We start from the raw sequence: 21,672 nt of genomic DNA on the forward strand, positions 1-21,672 counted from the left end.
ACACGCCTCTGCCAATTTAATTTGATGGAAGCCTGAGTTGACGTCCAACTTCGAAAAATATGATGCTCCCTCAAGAACACCCAACACACCAACTTTTGGCAATACGAACACACTCTTGTTTAGCTCGGTTAAATCTACGCAGATGCGCACTGAGGCTGACGGCTTTAGCACTGGCCCAATGCCCGCACACCTTACGGTTGGCTCTTCAACTTTTATAATTACTCCTTCTCGTTCTAGTTTGAGTAGTTCGGCTTTCACGGCTTCTCTTAATGGAATTCGAACACGACGAGGTGTGCTTATGAAGAAAAATAAAGCACCCGCCTTAAGCCAAATAGACTATTTATCGGACATTTTGCCAAGACCAGAGAACAATTGGGGGCACATGGATTCAAAGTTTTATCCTACAGGACATTAACAGACTTCATCACACCAAAGAGAATTAATACATTGAAGCCCCAAGCAATTATCCAAGCAACCTAAGATGTGTTTAGACACTTCCCAGATAGCTCAAGAGAACGCTCGCTTTGTGAACAAACGACACAGCGTAATCCTTGGCCGCCCGCAGGAAACTAGAAATGCACGCTACGCAGACGCACATTTTCGATCGCGGGGCTGTGCCTCGGCGCCCGTGGTCATCACATTGGGCAAAATGGATCACTTTGCTGATAATGGACATACTGAAGAGGATGACTGGCAGCCTGTTAGGCGAAAGAACAAAGCTACAGCTGCCGATCCAGTGAGCGCTAAACACGCTGTGGTAATTAAGCTAACCTCACCTGGACAACTAAGCACAATCCCCGCATGCTGGATGCACGGAATCACTGCCGATGAGCTTAAAAAATTCATTTTTATTCAGGCATTCAAGTACGGCCTATTGAACGAAGCAGACAGTTTGCAGTCAGCATATCACGTACGAATGCCAAGGACGACCTTCTCGGACTACCGTCTCTCTTAATTAAGGCGACACCTATACAGGCTTATGAAACCATTCGCCCTGGCCAAGTCCACGGTGCCGCATATCATGCCAACGGGTTAAAAAGGGAACAACTCATGGCCAACCTTACGTGCTTCTCGTTCAAGATAATTAACCCCAGGCCTAAGCGCACGAACAGAGCATCTAGAATCACGTTTGAGAGCTCCATAATTGCCCGTAAAATCCATCTATACCACATTATCCTGCCTATAACACCTTATCACCCGAAATGTGTTATACATGAGACCTGTCACAAAATCGGGCACAGGACAAATTCGTGTTCACTAGTCGACCAACGTCGATACGCGTTCTGCGGTCGTTCGCACATGGGAACACCCAGGTTTGTCCGACAGAACCACTATGCCGCAATTGCAAAGTTCACCATGTGGTCACGGAACTGAAGTGCCCTGCTTGGCGACCGGGTACAAGAATCCTGAGGAATGGCATTGCCGACCATATCCGAGTATCGCGAAGAAAGGGGCGGAAGCAACAAGCCGCGCTTCAACATGGCAACCAAACGTTGTGAATGAATTGCGCACAAGAGTCCTGCCAGTGCTTACCAACCATCCTCAGAGTCAATTGGGCTTGCTAATAAGGACTTCCCTCCAATACAAAGTAAACGGTACCGCAGACACGAGGCAGAGAGAAAGAAACCAATGGGAAAGACGCGCACAAACGCTCCACAGAATCTGAGAGCATTAGTGTAATGAATGCCACCCTTTCATCTCTAACAAACCTTTTGAGCATCGTGGGACGACACCAAATCAAACATGCATACATCAGGATTATGATTAAACTCTCCGTACTACACAATACGGCACATAAACGTATCTTGCCAAAGATGGTTCGCGCACAATACACATAGATCAAGCACACTGTCGAACTAGTCAGAGCCGAGGTGATCAAGCGCATGCTTGCACTCTTAAGAATGCAAGTAGTCTCTCCGAATCAAGAGCGCGGATATGGGCATACATAATCTTCACTTCCACGCACCTTCCTGTGTAATAATGGTGCACATTAGCGCGAAACATAACATTTTTTTTTCAGACTTTCTTCTATGGTTCATGCAATGAAACTTCCGGGGAATTCGTCGCAAACAAGCAGAACTTCAGAGGAGAACTCCCATCTCTCCGATGCTTCCTCAAGCTATCCTACTTCAGGAGACTGGCACTAATAGCCCCAATCTAATAGGGTAAGAATCATACTCTACCCCTTCCATAGTGCACCGACGTCTTGGGCCATGATCACGATCTACGGCTGCAGTAGCCAATGGGCAGGCATGCGTTTTTGTTCTCACACGCTCACCACACCGAGCTTGATACTTTCCCATGGTACACGCAGAGGCAGGAGATAGCGGGAGTGTGCCTTGCCATACATGGTGACGAACAAGCCTTAATGTTTTATTTTATGCGAGATCCTTCCGTGGTACGACATATCGAGTGGATTTGTCTTTTTTGGAACACTTCTCAAGGATATATCCCCAGAATAACGTTATAGTAGGGGGTGACGTTAAAACCATGCATACCAGCTGGGAATAACATCGCTCGGATGGTATCCCCAGGGTCCCCTGGGGACGACACCTAAGGCAGCACATTGTCAAACCCAAACAACCATCTCCTACGAGCTTACGCTGTCCACTCGCTTTGGCCAGCACAGAGGTCAACAATAAATTGCAAAACTGAAGGAAAAAAGCACTCGTCAAAGAGGCGTGAGGAATTATGATCTGTCTATATGTCTCACGCGAATTACAGCTAGCAATCTTTTTCCTATATTTTGCCGGTTTTACTGAATGCACAAAAGGACGAAACATTTCATCCTGTCCGCCATTCCGATTCTGGAATCAAAAGTTTTTGTCAATGAACAGACGGTTATACTGTGTAACTTCAAACTATTATCAATGCATATGTTTTACTTTTCCACCGATGCGTCGTTATTATCATGTCCCATTATTGCTGGCATGTCGATCTTGCTGTGTTTGTATAAAGATCAGCATCGTTTTTTAGTACAACAACTTATCGTCTGTCACCTTGTAGTTATAACTTACCATGCACGCCATGTTTCTTTTCAAACTGAAAGGGTATTTGCAAATTGTAATTACATTGATCTGTCTGCACACAATCTTACTGAACTTGTATTATTACATGTATAAGATATTTTTTTCTTTCATATAAGAATTTCGGTACTGGTACTCAAGCTGTTGTGTAGCTAACCTGTAGTGTGGCGGGACTCATGTCAAGCTGTGTCAGCTTTTTGCCCCTCCGTGCTGCCTTAAGAGAAAAATAAAATTGACTTGACTCCTCCAGATCTGACGCTTGTTTTCCATCCCAGTGAGATCCTATGGTGACGTGCTGATAATGTCATGGGCAGTGATTAATATCCCTTGGTGGTGTCATGGGCCCCTCAAGGCAAAAATAACTAAAGTGGCAACAACGCCATTGAGCAGAGGAGCACGTCTCATGGGACTGTTTCAGTAGGATGCTTGGGGAAGTGAACTTTTAAAAACCCGCGATTATACGGGCTCATTACTCAAATTCACGATGCCAAGAAGAAAGCTACAACAAAACTTTCAGTCAAATTCGATGCCCACAAACGAGATTCGCACCTTTTCAGACTGTGGAACGGTATGCTTCGTGCTCAAGGCATATCACCGATATGGCCGTACATACCATGGTTGGCCGCTCCCACTCTCATTACTCAAGAGGTTGAGCAGTATACTATGCACCTCGTTCTCCAAAACTGGCAGCTGCTGTGCTGCCCGCTCAATGGAGCAATTAACTTTTCGAAAGCCTGAAACATAATTCTGGCTATCCTTGGACGCAAAACGCCGAATTCCGCTTCCCAGGGAATGATCTGCAAGATTCAACGCCTCCGAGGCTGGGCTAGCTACACAAGCAGAGAATATTTTTTCTAGCCTGAATTTGTGGATGCTATGCCCGCCGACCGCTAAACAGATACATCGAAAGATTACGTAGTCCCCTCGACATTAGACTAACTGGAGGCAGCCTTCTACGACTCCAACCGACCATAACAGTGCTCCAGGACCGGATGGCGTACGCTATTTACAACACTTTTGAAACTTCCCAGGTGACATAAACTTGTCGTGTTGAAAGAGATCAACGAGTATTGGAATAACGGTCATCATATCCCGCCTGAAAGGAATCAGTGGTGACACCAATTCCAATATCTGGCAAGCCAAATCGGATATTACAGAACCTCCGGCCAATATCGTTAACGTCCAACCTTTGTAAAGTAATAAAACGTGTAGCTTTAAGAAGACTTGCATGGTACTTCAACAAGTACAATGCCCTGTCCCCTAAGCAAGTAGGTTTTGGTCGAGGGCTCTGCGCGCACGATATTCTCAGAAGGCTTCCTTACAAAATTCTCGCTTACCATAGCAGTGCACAGATCCAAGTTGTTGTTGGAGAGACTGAATAAGGCTTTTGATTCCTTACCCAACTTGACCATACTTCACCGGCAAGAGGAAGTGGGGAAACGCGGGAACCTCTACCGCTCAGGGTGAATTTCAATGTAACCAAAATGCCCCCACCCCCACCCCGAAGGCCCTGTAATAACGTTGGCTCTTTTTAACATTGCTATGTCAGGTCTCCTACCAATGCTAACGTCGATACCCGGTCGGTCTTAATTTCGCAGTGTATGCGGACGATATAACACTGTGCAAAAATTCGGAGTCTACATCAGAGTAAGAATTAGCCATTTAGGCAGGCCTCAATGCCGTCCACGACCACATTAAGAGTGGGATGGAAACCTCTGCGGAAAAAACCATGTACTTGGTAGTCATGAACGATGCGCGGCTGCGAGCCGACGTTTAACTGAACCTCATCTATCTTCATTTAGGGAACTCAGTTATTTGTGGGAAGCAATCTATATACTAGGCATGCTTATTGACAAGGATGGAGGAGCCAGAAGTTGGCTGCATAGCGGGGTGATTAGTTGCCATCAGGCTTTACACCTCATGCGCCGCGTCTCTGCGCGTGGGTGGGGAATCAAAAAGCTGGGGCTCAGTCAGATAGCCCTGGGCCTCAAAAATCAAAAATCCTGCACTAATATTTGTAAATGCGGCTTAACGCGACCCAAAACCTGCAGGTTGAGCGACTAAGTCACAAGGTGATGCTTCGGTTACTGGTCGGCCGCAGTACTGCCAAGTTGTGGATCTACACGAATGCAGCAATATCAGTTCCCTGCAGCATGTGGCAGAGCAGCAGTTGAAGCACAGCGTTACCGTCTCTCCACAACGGCGGCTGGCAGTCAGATCCTGCAGGCATTAGCTTAAAACCTTGCTCATTTAGACCTGTTCTCGTCTCCTGCCCCACCATGGGAACGAATCGATTTAGTAGACGGTATGCCATTACCAAAGAACATGAGTTCAGCTAATCTTCAAATGCGCAAAGTTGCCGACAAACTTCGCGAGAAGATGCACAAGCTAGTTTAAGAAGGGGCCATCCAACTATGCACAGACGGCGCACAATTTCACCATTGGGCCGGCATAGCTTGTCACGATTGTCAATTAAATATCACTGTAATACAAAGGCTTTCCGATGAACACACTGTTACTAATCTCGAGCTCATTGTCATAAGCCATGCCATTATTTGTACAGTAGAAAGACAGGATCCGGTTTCTTGCACCTACCATGTTTACACTGATTCACAAGCAGTGCACACCACCTGCTATGCAGGGGAAGCAGACTATGGTGTTCTTAAAACTATTCGAACACAATGCCGTAGTTTTAAAGAGAAGGGCTATATCCCAGTAATCAAATGGATTCATGCACACGAAGGAATCACTGGGAATGAAAAGGCCCACAGCCGGAACGCTCTGCAGCTCTTTCCTGACTGGCTTAGATGACAGCCGTGCAGTGCGGACGCTTGTTGGGTGCTCTTCGGATTACGTGTGGTGACCGAGACCGGAAGTACTGACGACTGCGAGAGCGACGTGGCTGCGTCCAATAAATGAGTTCTTCTATTTCGTGTTTTGAAAGTAAGGTATGTTTAGATTTAGGCTAATTACGTAAAGTATAGGCTGAAGAGCATAAGTTAGGTTAGTGACTTAAACCCGGGTCTACTCTGGCCGGCAGCTGAAGATTTTCAGCGCTCATTTGTGTGTCAACTATTTTTGAAAGGTGGTTATTGATTTTCTAGGTGATCGGCAATTGCGACAGGCAAAATGCTATTTGAGCACGCGTTTGCAAGTGATTTTTTTGAACCTGTAGACATTCTAGCATTGTGTGGTAGCAGTATTCGAGTGCTGCTAAGATGGTCAAGCAGCTAAAGGTTAAATGCAAGGAGAGTAAGACGTCCGTGAATTTGAAGAAAACGCGGTTCGAACCCGTAGTGGAGGCCGATGACGGGCATTTTATGTTCAAATTTTCCGTATTAAGTGCAGGCCTGGACAGGGTTGACGTAGAGAATGCGAAACTAGTGTTACGTATGAACACTCTAGAAAGGGACCTACACTTAGAGAGGGCAGAAAAGCGCAAAATCCAAGAGCAGCTTGGTCAATTGTAAGCAAAAATGGTTGACACCGCCATCAGAAGCAATATTGGCTGACATTCCAGCGCCTGCCACGGGAATGGGGCGTGCACTGGCATGGACAGCGGTAAGAAAGTGGGTCACACAGCTTCAGACAGCAACCGCTACGCACACGTGGCAGCTAGGAAGTCTAGAGGTGATGGAGAGAAAGACAAGTAAAAACCAAGGAATGAAGTCACAGTCACTAATAAGAGGCCGCAGAATCCAGAAGTGAGGAGAGAGGGAGAGTGTGTGTAGTGCTTATCGCTGGTGACTGAAACATGAGGAGGTGCAAAGGAGCTATAATGGAGCGTGTAAAGGGTGATAGGCGAATAACAGTCGGGGTATTGTCAGAGAGGGCAATGGACGACGTGCTGAGACACACAAAAACCGATCTTTCTGAGAATGTTGCAGGGCGCAAATTGGTAGTAGTAGCAGCGGGGCTAAAAATTTCCTGCATAGGGACGCCACATAGGTAGTGAAAGGATTAGCTGAGGTAGTTGATGATATGAAGGCAATAACACAGCAAGTGCATATCATGGTGTGCACAGTACCGGCGGTACAAGGACGGAATGGAGAGGTTGCCAAAGACGTGGTGACTGTTAATCGAGAGATAAGAAAGTTAAAACTGGGGGAAGGCCTTCAAATGGTACATAAACAGGGAAGTACATAGAACAGGCTTTGGAAGATGCTTTACACGAGATGGCATTCATTTTATTTGCAGGGTAGGAGATGAGATTAGCTGGCGCCTAGCAGGCCTGGCAGTAGCACTCAGGGGGTCCATGGCGGCGCAGGGCGTAGGGATAGGTAGAAGGAAAGTAGAAAGTGCACGAATGTGAGTTGAACCTAAAAAAAATGAGGCGCAGGAAGAAAACTGCTAAAAAGAAAATTAACACCGGTATTAGCTACATAAACACGCAAAGGGGTAAAAGAGAGCGAAATGGTTAAAACTAGAACAACGGTTAAAGGACGAAGAAATAGGTGTGTACGCACTGTGTACCCAAAGAAGTTTCAACAAACAGCAAACAAATGTCAGGGATCTAGATGATCCACCGTTTATTGACCACTACGTCTGGGAAGGCAGCAACAAAACAACAACGGAGAACCAGGGAGGAGGGTTAGCTTTGCTGATATATCAAGAATCAAATTGCAAATAATAAAATCAGCTTGCAAAGAACATCTCTGGGTACCAGGTATATTTGCCGGTAAAAGGACAAGGCTAAGGGTATTTTATTTCGGGACCGAGGACAAATGCAGGCAAGAAAACAAAGATCCAGCTTAGGGCCTCAATGACCATGTAAAGCAGTTTGTAAACGGTGCCGATATTATTGTGCTGGGTCAGATGAATGGGCATTTCGAAGATCTGAATAGATACACAGAATTTAACGGGAAGTTCATGCTATACTTCTTTGAGCGGCACACAATAGTTATTTTAAATAGAGAAACTAAAATTGAGGGACAAATTACTTGGGAATTCTATAACAGGCAGAAAAGCATTAACTAGGGCCTAATGTCGAAGGGAATCCATCCATCCATCCATCCATCCATCCATCCATCCATCCATCCATCCATTTATCCATCCATCCATCCATCCATCCATCCATCCATCCATCCATCCGTCCGTCCGTCCGTCCGTCCGTCCGTCCGTCCGTCCGTCCGTCCGTCCGTCCGTCCGTCCGTCCGTCCGTTCCATCCGTTCCATCCATCCATCCATCCATCCATCCATCCATCCATCCATCCATCCATCCATCCATCCATCCATCCATCCATCCATCCATCCATCCATCCATCCATCCATCCATCCATCCATCCATCCATCCATCCATCCATCCATCCATCCATCCATCCATCCATCCATCCATCCATCCATCCATCCATCCATCCATCCATCCATCCATCCATCCATCCATCCATCCATCCATCCATCCATCCATCCATCCATCCATCCATCCATCCATCCATCCATCCATCCATCCATCCATCCATCCATCCATCCATCCATCCATCCATCCATCCATCCATCCATCCATCCATCCATCCATCCATCCATCCATCCATCCATCCATCCATCCATCCATCCATCCATCCATCCGCACTTTGCCTGGATCCACACTCATTGCCGCTTCTTGTGCCCCTGCTGACGCTGCGCATCCGTCGTCGCCTCCAATGGATAGGGCTGAGAAATGGCATCGCGCACAACGATATCGTCGCTACGTTCTCCAGCGCTTCGCTAACCTTGAACAACTATATCGGCGCCCTCCTAGAACACTCCTCAAGGTAGAGGCGGTACTTCTTTGCCAACACCAGACTGGTCAGCTTCTGTCACCAGCGAAGTTGCAACTCAACAAGTACTCATACCCGACCCATCAGTGCCTGGCCAGAGGGACAGCCAAACATCTGTGGCATTGCCTGTCTTTGACGCCGTGCGGTAGAGAGCACTTCCTTTCTTGGGCGGGCACCGGTCTAGGACCCTACAGGAATGGATCAATCCGGCATAGCACTTCGGACCATCGAAGGCGCTCCGGCTCTGGCGGGCTTTTCTTCAGTAGTTCGAGAAAGAAGTGCCTGGCCGTTTCTTAGTGAAGCCGACTTCGGCCCCATCGTAACGTGAGGAAGAAGCAAGCCTTGAGCCAGCTGCAGGCCAATGGAAGCGCCTGTGTAGGAAATGTTCATTATTCCCCGGGAAGCTATACAGATTGCAAGAGTAACAAAAGAGAAGGGCCCATGGCAAAGCTGCATTAATACAGGTTGCTTTCGGTTATCTGGCAGTGACGTCGGAAAGGTGGACAAAGGTCTCAAAGTCATCTGTTCTTACTTGGGCTAGAGTTCGCGTATTGTCTCGGGCTACTTACCAAATACTGAAAATTTGATCTAGCTAGTGTATACATTCCTTCCCTACCCTAAGTCGGGAAGACGGCAAAGCGCGTCGGGTTCTTCAGCCTCTTTGAGGCCAATGTAAATCTCCAAACTCGCCCCAGGGTCATTCTCCAACCTAGGCCCATTCCACTTCCTCAGCCCGTGTAGTTCTGACCGGTGCCTACGTAAGGCCAACTTCACGCCGAAGTCGTTTTGCCCCATTTGAGAGCATGACAGGTCTCGTTCTCAAAGCGCCAAGACAGGAGTTCTCGAACTTTTTTTGCCTCAAGGAACCAAACAGCCTTCAACATGTGCCAAAGAACCTCCCCCTTTCTCAGTCTCCTCACCGCAATCTGTGGTCACAAGCGTCACCATCGGTCGATGTTGCTTGTATGAAGCATTCCTTTTTTTGCGGTTTCGTTCACTTTTGTATATATTTGTTTATTTTATTCAATGCCTACTTTTCACTCAAGTTATGACCTCCAATTCGAAGACAAGAACACAGAAAACTAGTCGCAAGAAAAATTTCCCCGGCATTCATGCTCTGCACTGGCTGGGCTGCGCACGGAATCACGTGATACCTCGTGCGGCTTTCATTGGCGATCTGCCGCCCCGCGATGTAATATCAGTGCGGCTACAGCGTTTTTTTTTGTAATTTCGCAAGACACTGACTTTCAGGCGCAGATGGGCTCGCAAGTGGCAAAAATTCTAGAGTTGTGGTTTGGAATTGTTGCTCCTGTAAGCCTGCATGAAGTATTGTGAAAAGGCAAGGAGGAACACAGAAAAGAAAATCGGTGCCTGAGAGGGACAAGTCGACTTCCGCTGTCCATGTAGACCGGGTACGCATGTCGTATTGTGAATAATGAGAAGGCGCACGGCCAAAGGAATAACATATAAACGAAATGCAGCTGTGGGATGCATGCTCTAGGTATCTCAAGACAGAAAAAAAAGACGCACCATCTTGTTTAGCTGGAGCAAACGCTGGCGGCAACGCAATCAGAAGAAGGCGGCCGGTTCCGCTCTCACTCACAAATGAAACACTGAGTGGCGCCATGGATTTGCCGCGGCACAAGTAAACGATGGCGCATCGGCTCATTGAGATGTGCGACGGTCGCGTTCATATAAACACGGTTATAAACACGCGGTCCAGTTACTGGCGCGCGTAGGTGCCTACGCCGAAGGCTTGAAACTCAGGGACCACCTAATAGCTAACGCTCTGAAATTAGTTTTAACAAACCAAGTACTGTACCTACTTCGAACACGCCCGCCTAGGCTACAGGCCAGTGTGGGTGCTCGCGAAACCTACAAAAGCCGCCCGCGGAACCTCGGCGTTTGTCGAGATCATCTTTGAAAAACACTGCGCTAAGTGATGCCAATGCTCTTAATTGGGCTAGTTGGATGCTAGAATCCGTCATAGTGGCTAACGATCAAGGAAGACGCACACAGAAGGTAGGTAGACAGGACACTAGTGCGGGCCCTGTCTACCTACTTTCTGTGTGTGTCTTTATTGTGCGCTAGCCACTATGCGGATACTGGGAACAAATGCGCTACAAGCGACACAAAAAGGACGCATACACACGGCACAAGCGCAAACTAACAACTGTTTATTCCATACGGGAGGTGCGTTTATATACGCAGCGTCAGTTTTTGAAAGAAGCAACCATCCCATCATCAAACACATGACCATCACCACGACACAGCATCTGCACTTATCAAGTCAATCTCAGTTTTTGTAAGTGAAATAGAAGGAGTGCTTACACAGGTTCCATTTTCCGCCTTCTCGATTAAAAATGCTTCGACTATCTCTCTTTCAATCCTTTCTTTCTGTTTTCCTCCAATTGTGGTCCTGTGGAAAATTGGTGCGCACTTCTTCTTACACCTGCTGCAATGTTGCGCTAGATTTCCCGGGTGGTTAATTTTGTCGCAGTCATTGTGATGCTCCAAAAGTCGCGTGTTGACACATCTTCCCGATTGTCCAATGTATTGTTTTCCGCATGATATTGGTATTCTATATATGATGTTCTTCCTGCATGGTACGGACCTTTCCCTGTGGGCAATGTCACATTCCTTGTGCTTGTCACTCTTTCCTTTTGCGTTCACCTTGTTGCACAGGCTTATCAGCTTTTTTGGTGCGCTTTATACAACTTTCACTTGGTGTTTGTTCGCCACCTTCTTCAATCCGTGCGATACCTTATGTATATACGGTATAACAACGATTCCTTCTCTATTACTCTGTTCTTTCGACTTCTTTTTTTCTTTCCTCGTCAGGGATTTCCGCACTTTTTCGCCCACTGACGCGATCATGTTGTCAGGGAACCCACTATCGGTCAGCCGACTTATTTGCATGCTGATGCTCTCAGTCATTTTGTGCTCGCAGGACTTCGTCAGGCTCTGCATCATACACGATTGGACAACACTCCTTTTGACAAGCTTAGACTGGCTGGAATCATATCGCATGATGATTTTTTCACTTTTTGTATGATACCACCAGCAAGTATGGACCGGGGTTTCCTGTATTTGTAGATTTGTGACATTGCCCACAGGGAAAGGTTCGTACCATGCCAGAAGAACATCATATATAGAATACCAATATCATGCGGAAAACAATACATTGGACAATCGGGAAGATGTGTCAACACGCGACTTTTGGAGCATCACAATGACTGCGACAAAATTAACCACCTTTGCAGATGTCATTTTATTTTCACTCTCTCGCTGTGTACTCTTCATAGCGTCAAGTTTCTGAAGGCAACAGGCAACATTTTTACGTCTTTCTGACCGCAAAATTAGTCCGTCCAGGCCTATCTTTTAGGACGCGGCACCGTTCAAGTGCACAAGGTGTTTCGAGAATGAGGTTCGAAAATTATTGTTTTCTGTTGCTTGTGTTAACAATAGCGTCACTTTGAGCTGCACGAAGTATGCAGGGTTTCATACTATTACCTATAATAACAACCTTGCGAAGGCAAATATGGATGGGATCACGAAGAGTATGGTCACGGAGGAAGGAAAAAAGTCAGCAGAGGTGGTTATGCCACATTATTTGAAACCGCTGCCACCTGCTGCACCCCCCTCCCCCCACCCCCCTAATTGGCCACCGTCTGAGCGCGCTTGCTCGTGCGCAGCAATGTAGCAGAGGATGCTGCTGCACGTAGCATTACTATTGGCTACAACGTCGACCAAAGACTTCCAGTAGTCGTTGCGAAAGCGCCTGACTTCCGGCACAGTGTTTAGCGTGCAGCTCGGATTACGAGGGCCTCTCCTCAGCTTTCCTCCATGGGTATTGTCTTATTGAAATGACTCGGCAGCGATATCACTTACCTTTAAAGTTTGCCGTGAGTGCGCCAAACAGCGCCAAGTGTCCGCGAACCTGGTTTCACGCCTGCCGCGTTGTGACCAATAAGAATCGCAGTGGTGCCAGATGGCTCTATGCGCCATTCAGGTGGGTGCAGCCCACCTGACGCACCTTGGCCAATCAGCGCATGACCACTGGTGGCACGCGATACGGAAGCCATAGTGGTGCGCGCTGTGGTAAATGTTTCTATTATGCTTATGCCAAAGTTAGCGTTCTTGTTTCTTTGACTGCTTATTTAATCACTTGCTTCACGGCATTATTACATGGCCAATAAACCCACTCTCCCCCTTGTGCGCGGCTCGTGACATTTTCTCGGGATGTGCTCTGCACCTCCAGCAGGCTGTCCGCACAGCATACACTCGTTGTAAACATGAGCTCGTTGCCTACACTCCCGCTACTCGCAACTGGCCGGATTTCACCCGGTGCTCATGGTGGAAGAAGCATTTTGAGTCGCCTATGAAAAGTTCACGCATCACCTGTGTTGCTGTGACCTAAGAACGCGAGTAAGCATGAATGCACTTCCGCATTGGGGTAGCGTATGGACGTAGCACCGCTACTTTTTACGTCTGTAATGTTTTGTGCAGCGACAGCAACGTCCAGCTGATTCCTTCAAACTTCCGTAGCTGTCGTCATTTTCGTTCCCTAGCTCCTGCTCAAATACTACCACTTGCGTATCTCTGACGAAGTTTTAATCACGGTTGTTTTATTGTGCCCGTAGTGCACGTTTACATCACTCACTCCACTCACTCACTCACTCACTCACTCACTCACTCACTCACTCACTCACTCACTCACTCACTCACTCACTCACTCACTCACTCACTCACTCGCTCACTCGCTCACCTTAGATCCCGCGTATCAAAATGTGTCGCTTCGATTGGGCCAGAATTTGAAAGTTAGCACACTGTTGCGCCAATTGCAGCCTAAAAACAAACTGCTCAGGGTTGCTTAAAAAACGAATATAGTGAACAAACAAAAGTTTCGTGTTCTACCAAAGGCTGGCTCCTAAGATCATAAAGGGCGCCAGGTTATTTTAAGCTCTGCTATGTCGCCACTGGGAATACCTTTGTCCAGAAGAGGAGTTTCGCATTTGGCGTTGCCAAAGCACTCTGGCACCTCCTTTCTAGCCCAAACAGTCTACATCAGGCGCAGCAAGCGTTTCGTTTGAGCGCCATGAAGCTTCTCTTGAGAACAAATATACAAATGGCCAGAGTAAGAACGACAGTGTGAATCGTGACCTGAGAGGAGGCTTGTATAAAATTTTAGTAATTATTCGAACAGAGATATATCTGGAAGTGACAGGTGCCATCTGCTGAAAAGGAAAACAATCCCTGGAGTTGAGGAAAGACAGCCCCCATAAAACTCACTTGCGGGCGAGAAAAACAACAACCTTTAAAACCAGGCGGCTCCGACACACCCTCTCACAGCACATGTTCCCTTAGACAACCATGGACAATGTAAGTTTTTTTTTTCATTTGAAGGACTCTAAATTCCCGCCTCGCGCGAAAGCTATTTTCTGAGCCCGGGGTTCCTTCTGTCGGCGATGGAGGCCCTGCTGGTGACACCTAGAGTGGCGCGCGCAGTGTTCGCAACGAAGATTCGAGATATCTCGCTATGCCTCTTTCAGCTTTCTTAGCGACGTGGTCGGGGTCATGCTGTAAACTTGATGAGAAGTTCGCGGTAAGTTGTGTCGATCTGCTCCTCAGGTTTTAATTTTACGGACGGAACATAATCGAAACAAGGCCATGGTCACAAGAGACACCCACAAAAGAGGAGGTGCATGCCGGCAGCGCAGAGCTACGCACGTTTCTTAATTACTGAAAAAAAAGTAAGAACTCAATAATCAAAATCATAAGGGATTTTCGTCTAGCTGTGAAGGCCTAAGTAAGCATACAAGTTTCGTTTCTTAACCATATGGCTACTGTACGCAGGAGGAATCTTACTGCAACAACTTCTTTGTTTTGTGACAATCTATATAAATAGCAGGAGAATGCAACAAACAACGAGAAGGGTAGAAGTCAACGATGGAAATAGCTGTCACCTGTATATTAGCGACTGTTTTCTATTTCAATGAAATGACGAAACCTAGCGGAAGTGCCCTTTGTTTGCTGTTTCCTGACGCCGTAATATACAGGGTGTTTCACCTGAGATTTTACAGAAAAATTAAAAATTTGTTTTTCGAGTTTGGAGAGCGCTTTTTTCGCTATAGCATTGTCAGCGGTGCAGTACATCAGAATACGGCTACGACGCGCTAACTATCAGGGTGGTTAATCAATATCAGATAGTTAACTTTTTAACTATTTCCCTTAGGCTGCTGAATAATTGAGAGGCGTGTTGCCATCCGTGAAAAATATTCATATAAGTTTTTGAAATTTCTAAAACGCGGTTACCTCGGTGGTTTGGCCTAACCAAATTGGGCGATTTCGACGAGTTACGTGCACTGGATAGGTTGCTCTGCTTGCAAGCTTCCCAAAAGCGCATGTATTATCCCGCGATGTAGCCAAAATTCGCGGCGCCACAGCACCGAGGGTAACCATATTTTAGAAATTCTCAAAACTGATATGGATACTACTTGCGCGGGCTACACGCCTCACAATAATTAGGGAGGCCAACAGTAGTAGTTAAAAGGTTAACTTGTCGATATTAGTTAATCAGCCTGCTAGTTAACTACCGCGTCTTAGCTGTATTCTGATGCACTACACAGCTAAGAATGCTTCTCTTCTAACTGAAAAACGTATTTTTTAAAAATTGTGGGACATCATTGATGAAACAATCTTTAAGAACACTAATGTGCCATACAGTGGGGAAGATGAATGGTAGATACGTCAAATTTGGCACCGTAGGTGATGGTTCCCGGAACTGGCATATTTTTTAATTGCGATCGCCAACCCATCGGCACAAATGTGGCAGCCTATCCTCAGCCTAACCACTTCAGTGACGTCACACCGCTCGAGAGGGTTAATCATGTGCCGATTCTCAAAGCACAAATATATCTCTGAAATCTGCGGCGCCAAGTGTGAGATCCAGCGGTCATGAGATTCCCACAACGGAGGGAGCCTAAAAAATCACAGTTTCTCTGAGTTGTCCCCGATATCAAGTGTCACGATCCTTTCCATCATTCTGTCTGCATTCCCAGCTGCAGAACGGCCACTCCGATCTGATCTCTGCCATTATTTTAGATTTATGGTAGGGTAAATAAGCGATGACGAAGCGAGCAGCCGGCTGCTGCATAAAAAGGGGTGAGGCCGCATAGCGCTAACAGACCAGTTAACACCGGAACTTACATTTAACGGCGGCCTCAGGCGTTTTACAACAATAGCTGTGTACCTCTACCTTCCAAGAAAATTTTCGTGTCGTCGCCATCAGCAAAAAACGCCACGCAAAAAAATTAATGCTTTTCTGAGTGGAAATTACACAACAGTATAGAAATCGGATATCATACTGATCATAATGCAGTCGTAATACAAAAAGAAATATAAAAAATAAAACGAGAATAATAAAAACAAAAAGAAAAACAAAAGAGACAAGTAATAATAAGAACATTTAAGAGGTATAAAATAGAAAATAAATAAAAATAAACTTTAAAGCAAGAAAATAAGTCATATGTGAAGGGTAAATCTCTTTTTAAAAGAGGCATACGGTACACAGCTTAGTGCTCATTTTGATTAAGAAAAAACACAAAACAAGCATCAAAACCACATGGTGGATGATCGGGCGCGTGTGAACAACTCAAAATGCGTTGCACTGAATGCAAAGAAGGCAGCTTGTGTCGCCGCGTGAACTCCAGTCAGGCCATGTCGACTTAGGTGATATGTGTGCCGTGAATACAATCGATGGAATCGTATCGTATGGAATCGATGGAAGCGAGGAACTAAAGAAAGCCATAGGAGCAATGGAAAACGGAAAAGGAGCTATGGAGGATCAGGTAACAACAGACCTGTTGAAGGACGGAGAGATCGTGCTAGAAAAACTAGCCACCCTGTATACACAATGCCTTATGACCTCGACCGTAAAAAAAGTTTGGAAGAATGCAAACATTATCTTAATTCATAACAAAGGAGGCGCCAAGGAATTGAAAAATTACAGACTGATCAGATACTATCCGTTGCCTACAAGGTATTTACTAAGGTATTGCTCATAGAGCCACGGCAACCTTAGATTTCAATCAACCAAATGATCAGGCAGGCTTTCGCAAAAGATAGTTCACAATAGGTCATATTCACACCATAAATCAGGTGATAGAGAAATGCGGAGAATATAACCAGCCTCTATATACAGCCTTAATTGGTTACGAGAAAGCATTCTACAAGGCGGAAACCTCAGCAGTCATACAGGAATTGCAGATTCAGGGTGTAGAAGACCCTTACGTCAAAATACTGGAAGATATACATAGCAACTGCACAGCTACCATAGTGCTCCATAAAGTCAGCAATAAAATTTCAATGAGGAAGGGCGTCAGGCAAGCAGACACAATCTCGCCAATGCTATTCATCGCATGCTTACAGGAGGTATTCAGAAGCCTGAATTGGGAACATTGGGGAATAAGAGTAAATGAAGAATACCTAGATAATCTGCGATCCGCTGATGGCATTGCATTGCTGAGTCACGCAGGCGGTGAACTGCGAATCATGATTAATGAGTTATACAGACAGAGCAGAACTTTGGGTCTAAAAATTAACACGCAGAAAACCAAAGAAATGTTCAGCAGTCTAGCAAAAAACAGCAGTTCACAATTGGTAGCGAGGGGCTGAAAGTGTTAAAGGAATACATCTACCTAGGGCAGGTAGTATCAGCTGATCCAGTTCATGAGAGGGAAATAACCAAAAGGATAAGAATGGGGAGGAGCGCATATGGCAGGTTTTCTCAGATCATGAATGGTTGTTTACCAATATCCCTCAAGAGAAAAGTGTACAGCAGCTGTATCTTACCGGTACTCACCTACGGGGCAGAAACGTGGAGGCTAACGAAAAGGGTTGAGCTTAAGTTAAGGACAGAGCAGTGAGTCATGGAAAGAAAAATGATAGGCGCAACGTTAAGAGACCGGAAGCGGGCAGAGTGAGTGAGGGAACAAACCCGGGTTAATGACATCCTAGTCGAAATCAAGAGGAAGAGATGGGCTTGGGCAGGGCATGTAATGCGAAGGCAAGATAGCCGCTGGTCCTTAAGGGTAACGGAGTGGATTCCAAGAGAAAGTAAGCGCAGCAGGGGGCGGCAGAAGGTTAGGTGGGCGGTTGAGATTAAGAAGTTTGCAGGCAAAGGACGGATGCAGCTGGCAAAGGACAGGGTTCATTGGAGAGTCATGGGAAAGGCTTTTGCCCTGCAGTGGATTTAGTCAGCCTGATGATGATGGTGATAATGAATTATATCTGACCGAATACTCCCAAAGCTGACATCGAGTGCTTCATGTGAACGCACTTCTCGTCATTGGCGATGGATCCCACCACACCTGTCATCATTGTCGAGGCCTTTATTTGGATATATCAAGACCGCAAATAAAAAGTGGTTCACCCAATTCGTCATAGAAGAGCTCGCACTCATGTGTGTCACCAATGCAACTCAACCAACCACCATTCATGGTTCATGCATAGACTGAAATTTGGCAAATAATATATCTACAGTTACAACTGAATATCTCAGTGTATATCATACTGATCATAAAGCAGTCGTGAATGTCGTTGTGAAGTAATAAAGAGTAATATAAGTACATTTCACTTCTCTCTGGTTTCTATATTTCTAGAACCACGTGTGTGAATTTTCTAGTGACGCCGCAATTGGTAATTGTGTGTCATTTTACAGCTTGGCTGTGCAACGATCTTCATAATTTTACGCAAAAATGGCCATAACCCGAAGATATCTGGAAGACGTCTGCCTGATCGGGCCAGCGTCAGCAGTAAAAAGAGTCTGCAGCGAGTCCTGAATGAGGCTTCCTGACATTTTAAAGCCGATAAAATTCCTTCCCACCTGTCATCGGCCGTTCAGCAGATGCGCAGTCGCTTTCTGGAAAATGTAGTACAGTCTGACGCGGTCCATAGCGAAGTACTTTAAGGTTAACCTACTCAGATTACGCAGTTCATTTTAGCGAAATCACTGATTAGAATTTATGCTGTTAGCTACCCTAGGGATCCCCTTATGCGGAACCGTTATTTTTATCACTGACTGAGAGACCGTCCCGCCAGGAAGTATTTGTCAGTTAAGTTTGGCTGCTATGAACGCGGTAACATTCAAATTGTATGCGTCTGCATACTGGCATGTGAGCAAACATTTTGCTTTATGGCTGCTTGACGGCTGTACCGCATTCCTTTCTCTACTGTATAGTACTGTGGATAGCAAAAAGGAAGCCCTATGCACCACATTATATTTACCGACTGAGAGCAAAACAAGGAAGGCATATTTGTAGGCTGGCTGGTGCATGATGTTACTAAGTTAATTGTTTAGTCTTGTAACTCCCCTGTTTTAGCGCTATTTCTCTGATTTAAAAACAAAATGGCAGATACCATCAAAGACTGCACAAGAATGATCAGTTCGGTCTTCATTTCTGTCTTTTGTTCTGAGCAGATACATACTCGTATATACGTTCGAGTAGACAGACAAGTAACAATCTCGAATTAACAGCAGTAATATATTTCAAGAGATGAGCGCTATGCTTTCTTGATGCGGCTTTTGCGTTTAATGCCCAACAGCAGGCGGCCGTATTTTGGAATGGTTGACTTCCATTTAATGTGGGCGTGACGTCAATCGTGACGTATGTGATGGGGCCGCCAAAAGGTCGCACAATTTCCAGACACGGCTTCACCGCGGCTTGGGCGAGGACGTGTTTCTGCAAGTAAGAGTAAGTGAATGAGATTCAAAGGGAATCAACTCACGGCCCACCATGTGGACGGCGCCTGTCATCGCGTTGTACGTAGTGTGCTTGGCGAGGCCAATCAGCGGATGGCCAGGGTTGCCTTGAAACCGCTCCTCAGTCCCAAAGCAGCGTCTGCCGACCAAGTCCATGGCCAGGGGCTCGTACAGTCGCAGCATGTGCACTTGGTCGCCCGTGTTGGCATACTGCTTCAGTGACCTTAGGAAAACTACGACATCTTCTTCGAGCTCTGGCATCATCTGTGTGCCACGAAACGGACGGGGAAAGGTGCATCTTTCAAGAACATCTCTCAGGAGCACATGACGATCGGCGCCTACTAATCTTTTAATGGCCCACGTGTAAACGCTGAACAGAGGGTAAGAACTGTAGTTTCGCTTAGAATCGCACAACTACGTGAATTGGTAACATAGCTTAAAGAAACGGCATTTTGCAACGCCTTCATTAACGGAAGGTGTTAGACGCCAGAGATGAAGGAGGAGGCATGCTGAGAGATAAAACTAAAATGCTAACCCTAACTGCAGAGCAGCATAAAAATTGTTCTAGGACCGCAATTCTGCAATTACAGGAGGTGGAGAACATTTGAATTCTGCTCTTCATAAATTTACTCCGTGAAAATGCGTATTTTCCCATCTCTTTAGCGTCTTTAAACATTCAGAAAAAAGTATAAATAACCTAAATTCAAATATACTGCAATATTTTCAGGCGTAACATCTCTGTCAGGTTTGCAGATTTTCGTAAACAAGGGACGGCGACTTGCAAAATCCTGGAAGTCGATAACTTTGATGCGTCGTTTTCGATATCTTATAAGCTAATAAAGTGGCTGTTTGTGTCGTCTTGATTAGTTCAAAAGATAAATTCTGTAGAGCTAAAATGCAAGCCTATATAAAACTTCACCTGCTTCCATAATTAACAGTGACAGAGAGGTGTTTCCGTGGTTTCCGAGCCTTACAACTTACATAAGTATGGGAATATTCAGATATATTGCTGTTTCAGTCGCTTTAGTATTTCTACCCTCAACTGTAAAAAAAAAAGCTGCGTACCAAAAAAATGAAAATCCTCTCATCGGCCTGATTGTCCTGTTTTCATTTCTTTCTTTCTCTTCATTTTTGTTACCGCTGGAGATTTTCGGATACAGGATGAACCAACTCGCCGGACTAGCTCGTGTACTCCAAAATTCTCGGTCTTTCGTTCTCTTCTGTGTGCGGTGCGCAGCCAGAATTTTAAATTCGCGCCGAGTTTGCTCGCATCCCTCTTACTTCCCCAAAGAGCGGCATGCAATTCTGCATTCGCTATGATATTCTACACAGGTGAATGCTCACTTACCTGCTTCAGTTTGGCTGAAGTAAAGCCGCCGGCGACTGCACTTCGGATGCTCCTCCAGTGTGGTGTAGTAGCGTGCAAGAGTGATTTACCCAAGTACGGGTGCAGCTGTACCGTTGCCATCGTTAGCTGATTGCATACAGGAAGTGGTTAGCGCACGAGTACTCTTAGGAACAGAGAACATTCATGCGAAATCTTTACATGGCTCATCAGCAACGAAACCCGCTAGCGTTCACCAAGCACACTGGTACCAAAAGCTCATGACGTCGCCACAGTTTCGCATGCCGTGAGCAGCAGGCCGTACGTTAGTAACGAATTATCATAGCTAATGAAGCAATGTCATAGACAAGACAGTTGTATGTTATAGAGATAGTTAGTGACAGCAATCGGTAGTTTTGGAATGATAATGGGCGGTACTAAATAATGATGAGGGTTATTAATGACAGTAGTAATATTAAAGGCTTTTAGGTCAACGGTCGTTAATGTGAAGGCCTTCAAGCTAAATGCCTTCAGGAAAAAGGCTTCCAGGTCAAAGACTTCACAGCCCGCAAGGACCTTTACTTCCCACCGTAACTTTCCAACATCTAACAAGGCATGGGTTCTATCGCAGCGCTACAGTATTCCACACTGTAATCTATTGATACCGGCGTGTTTATTGAGAATTTCAGCCCCCGGGATCTAGATAGGTAAGTGCAAAAATGCCCTTTGTAAGGCCTGAACTTTACTCTGTGATGTCATAGCGAGTTCAGGGCGTAATAAATGTTATAGTGCGTTAAAGAATGT

The 21,672-nt window shown here is 45.9% G+C and overlaps 1 protein-coding gene across 4 annotated transcripts in view; it reads right to left on the reverse strand.

The window, feature by feature from the left end:
* LOC144104608 (cytochrome P450 3A14-like) overlaps nucleotides 1-21,672 on the reverse strand; it is a 209,938-nt gene that overhangs the window by 122,871 nt on the left and 65,395 nt on the right. For all 4 annotated transcript variants that reach the window (XM_077637728.1, XM_077637735.1, XM_077637719.1 and 1 more), the window contains 2 exons: nucleotides 20,893-21,018; nucleotides 19,571-19,808 (listed from right to left, as the gene is read on the reverse strand). In XM_077637728.1, the coding sequence (XP_077493854.1) occupies nucleotides 19,571-19,808; nucleotides 20,893-21,018 (364 nt within the window). The remainder of the gene's footprint in view (nucleotides 1-19,570; nucleotides 19,809-20,892; nucleotides 21,019-21,672) is intronic.

The sequence above is a fragment of the Amblyomma americanum genome, chromosome 1 (genome assembly GCF_052857255.1).
Source record: "Amblyomma americanum isolate KBUSLIRL-KWMA chromosome 1, ASM5285725v1, whole genome shotgun sequence".
NCBI classification, from domain to species: domain Eukaryota; kingdom Metazoa; phylum Arthropoda; class Arachnida; order Ixodida; family Ixodidae; genus Amblyomma; species Amblyomma americanum.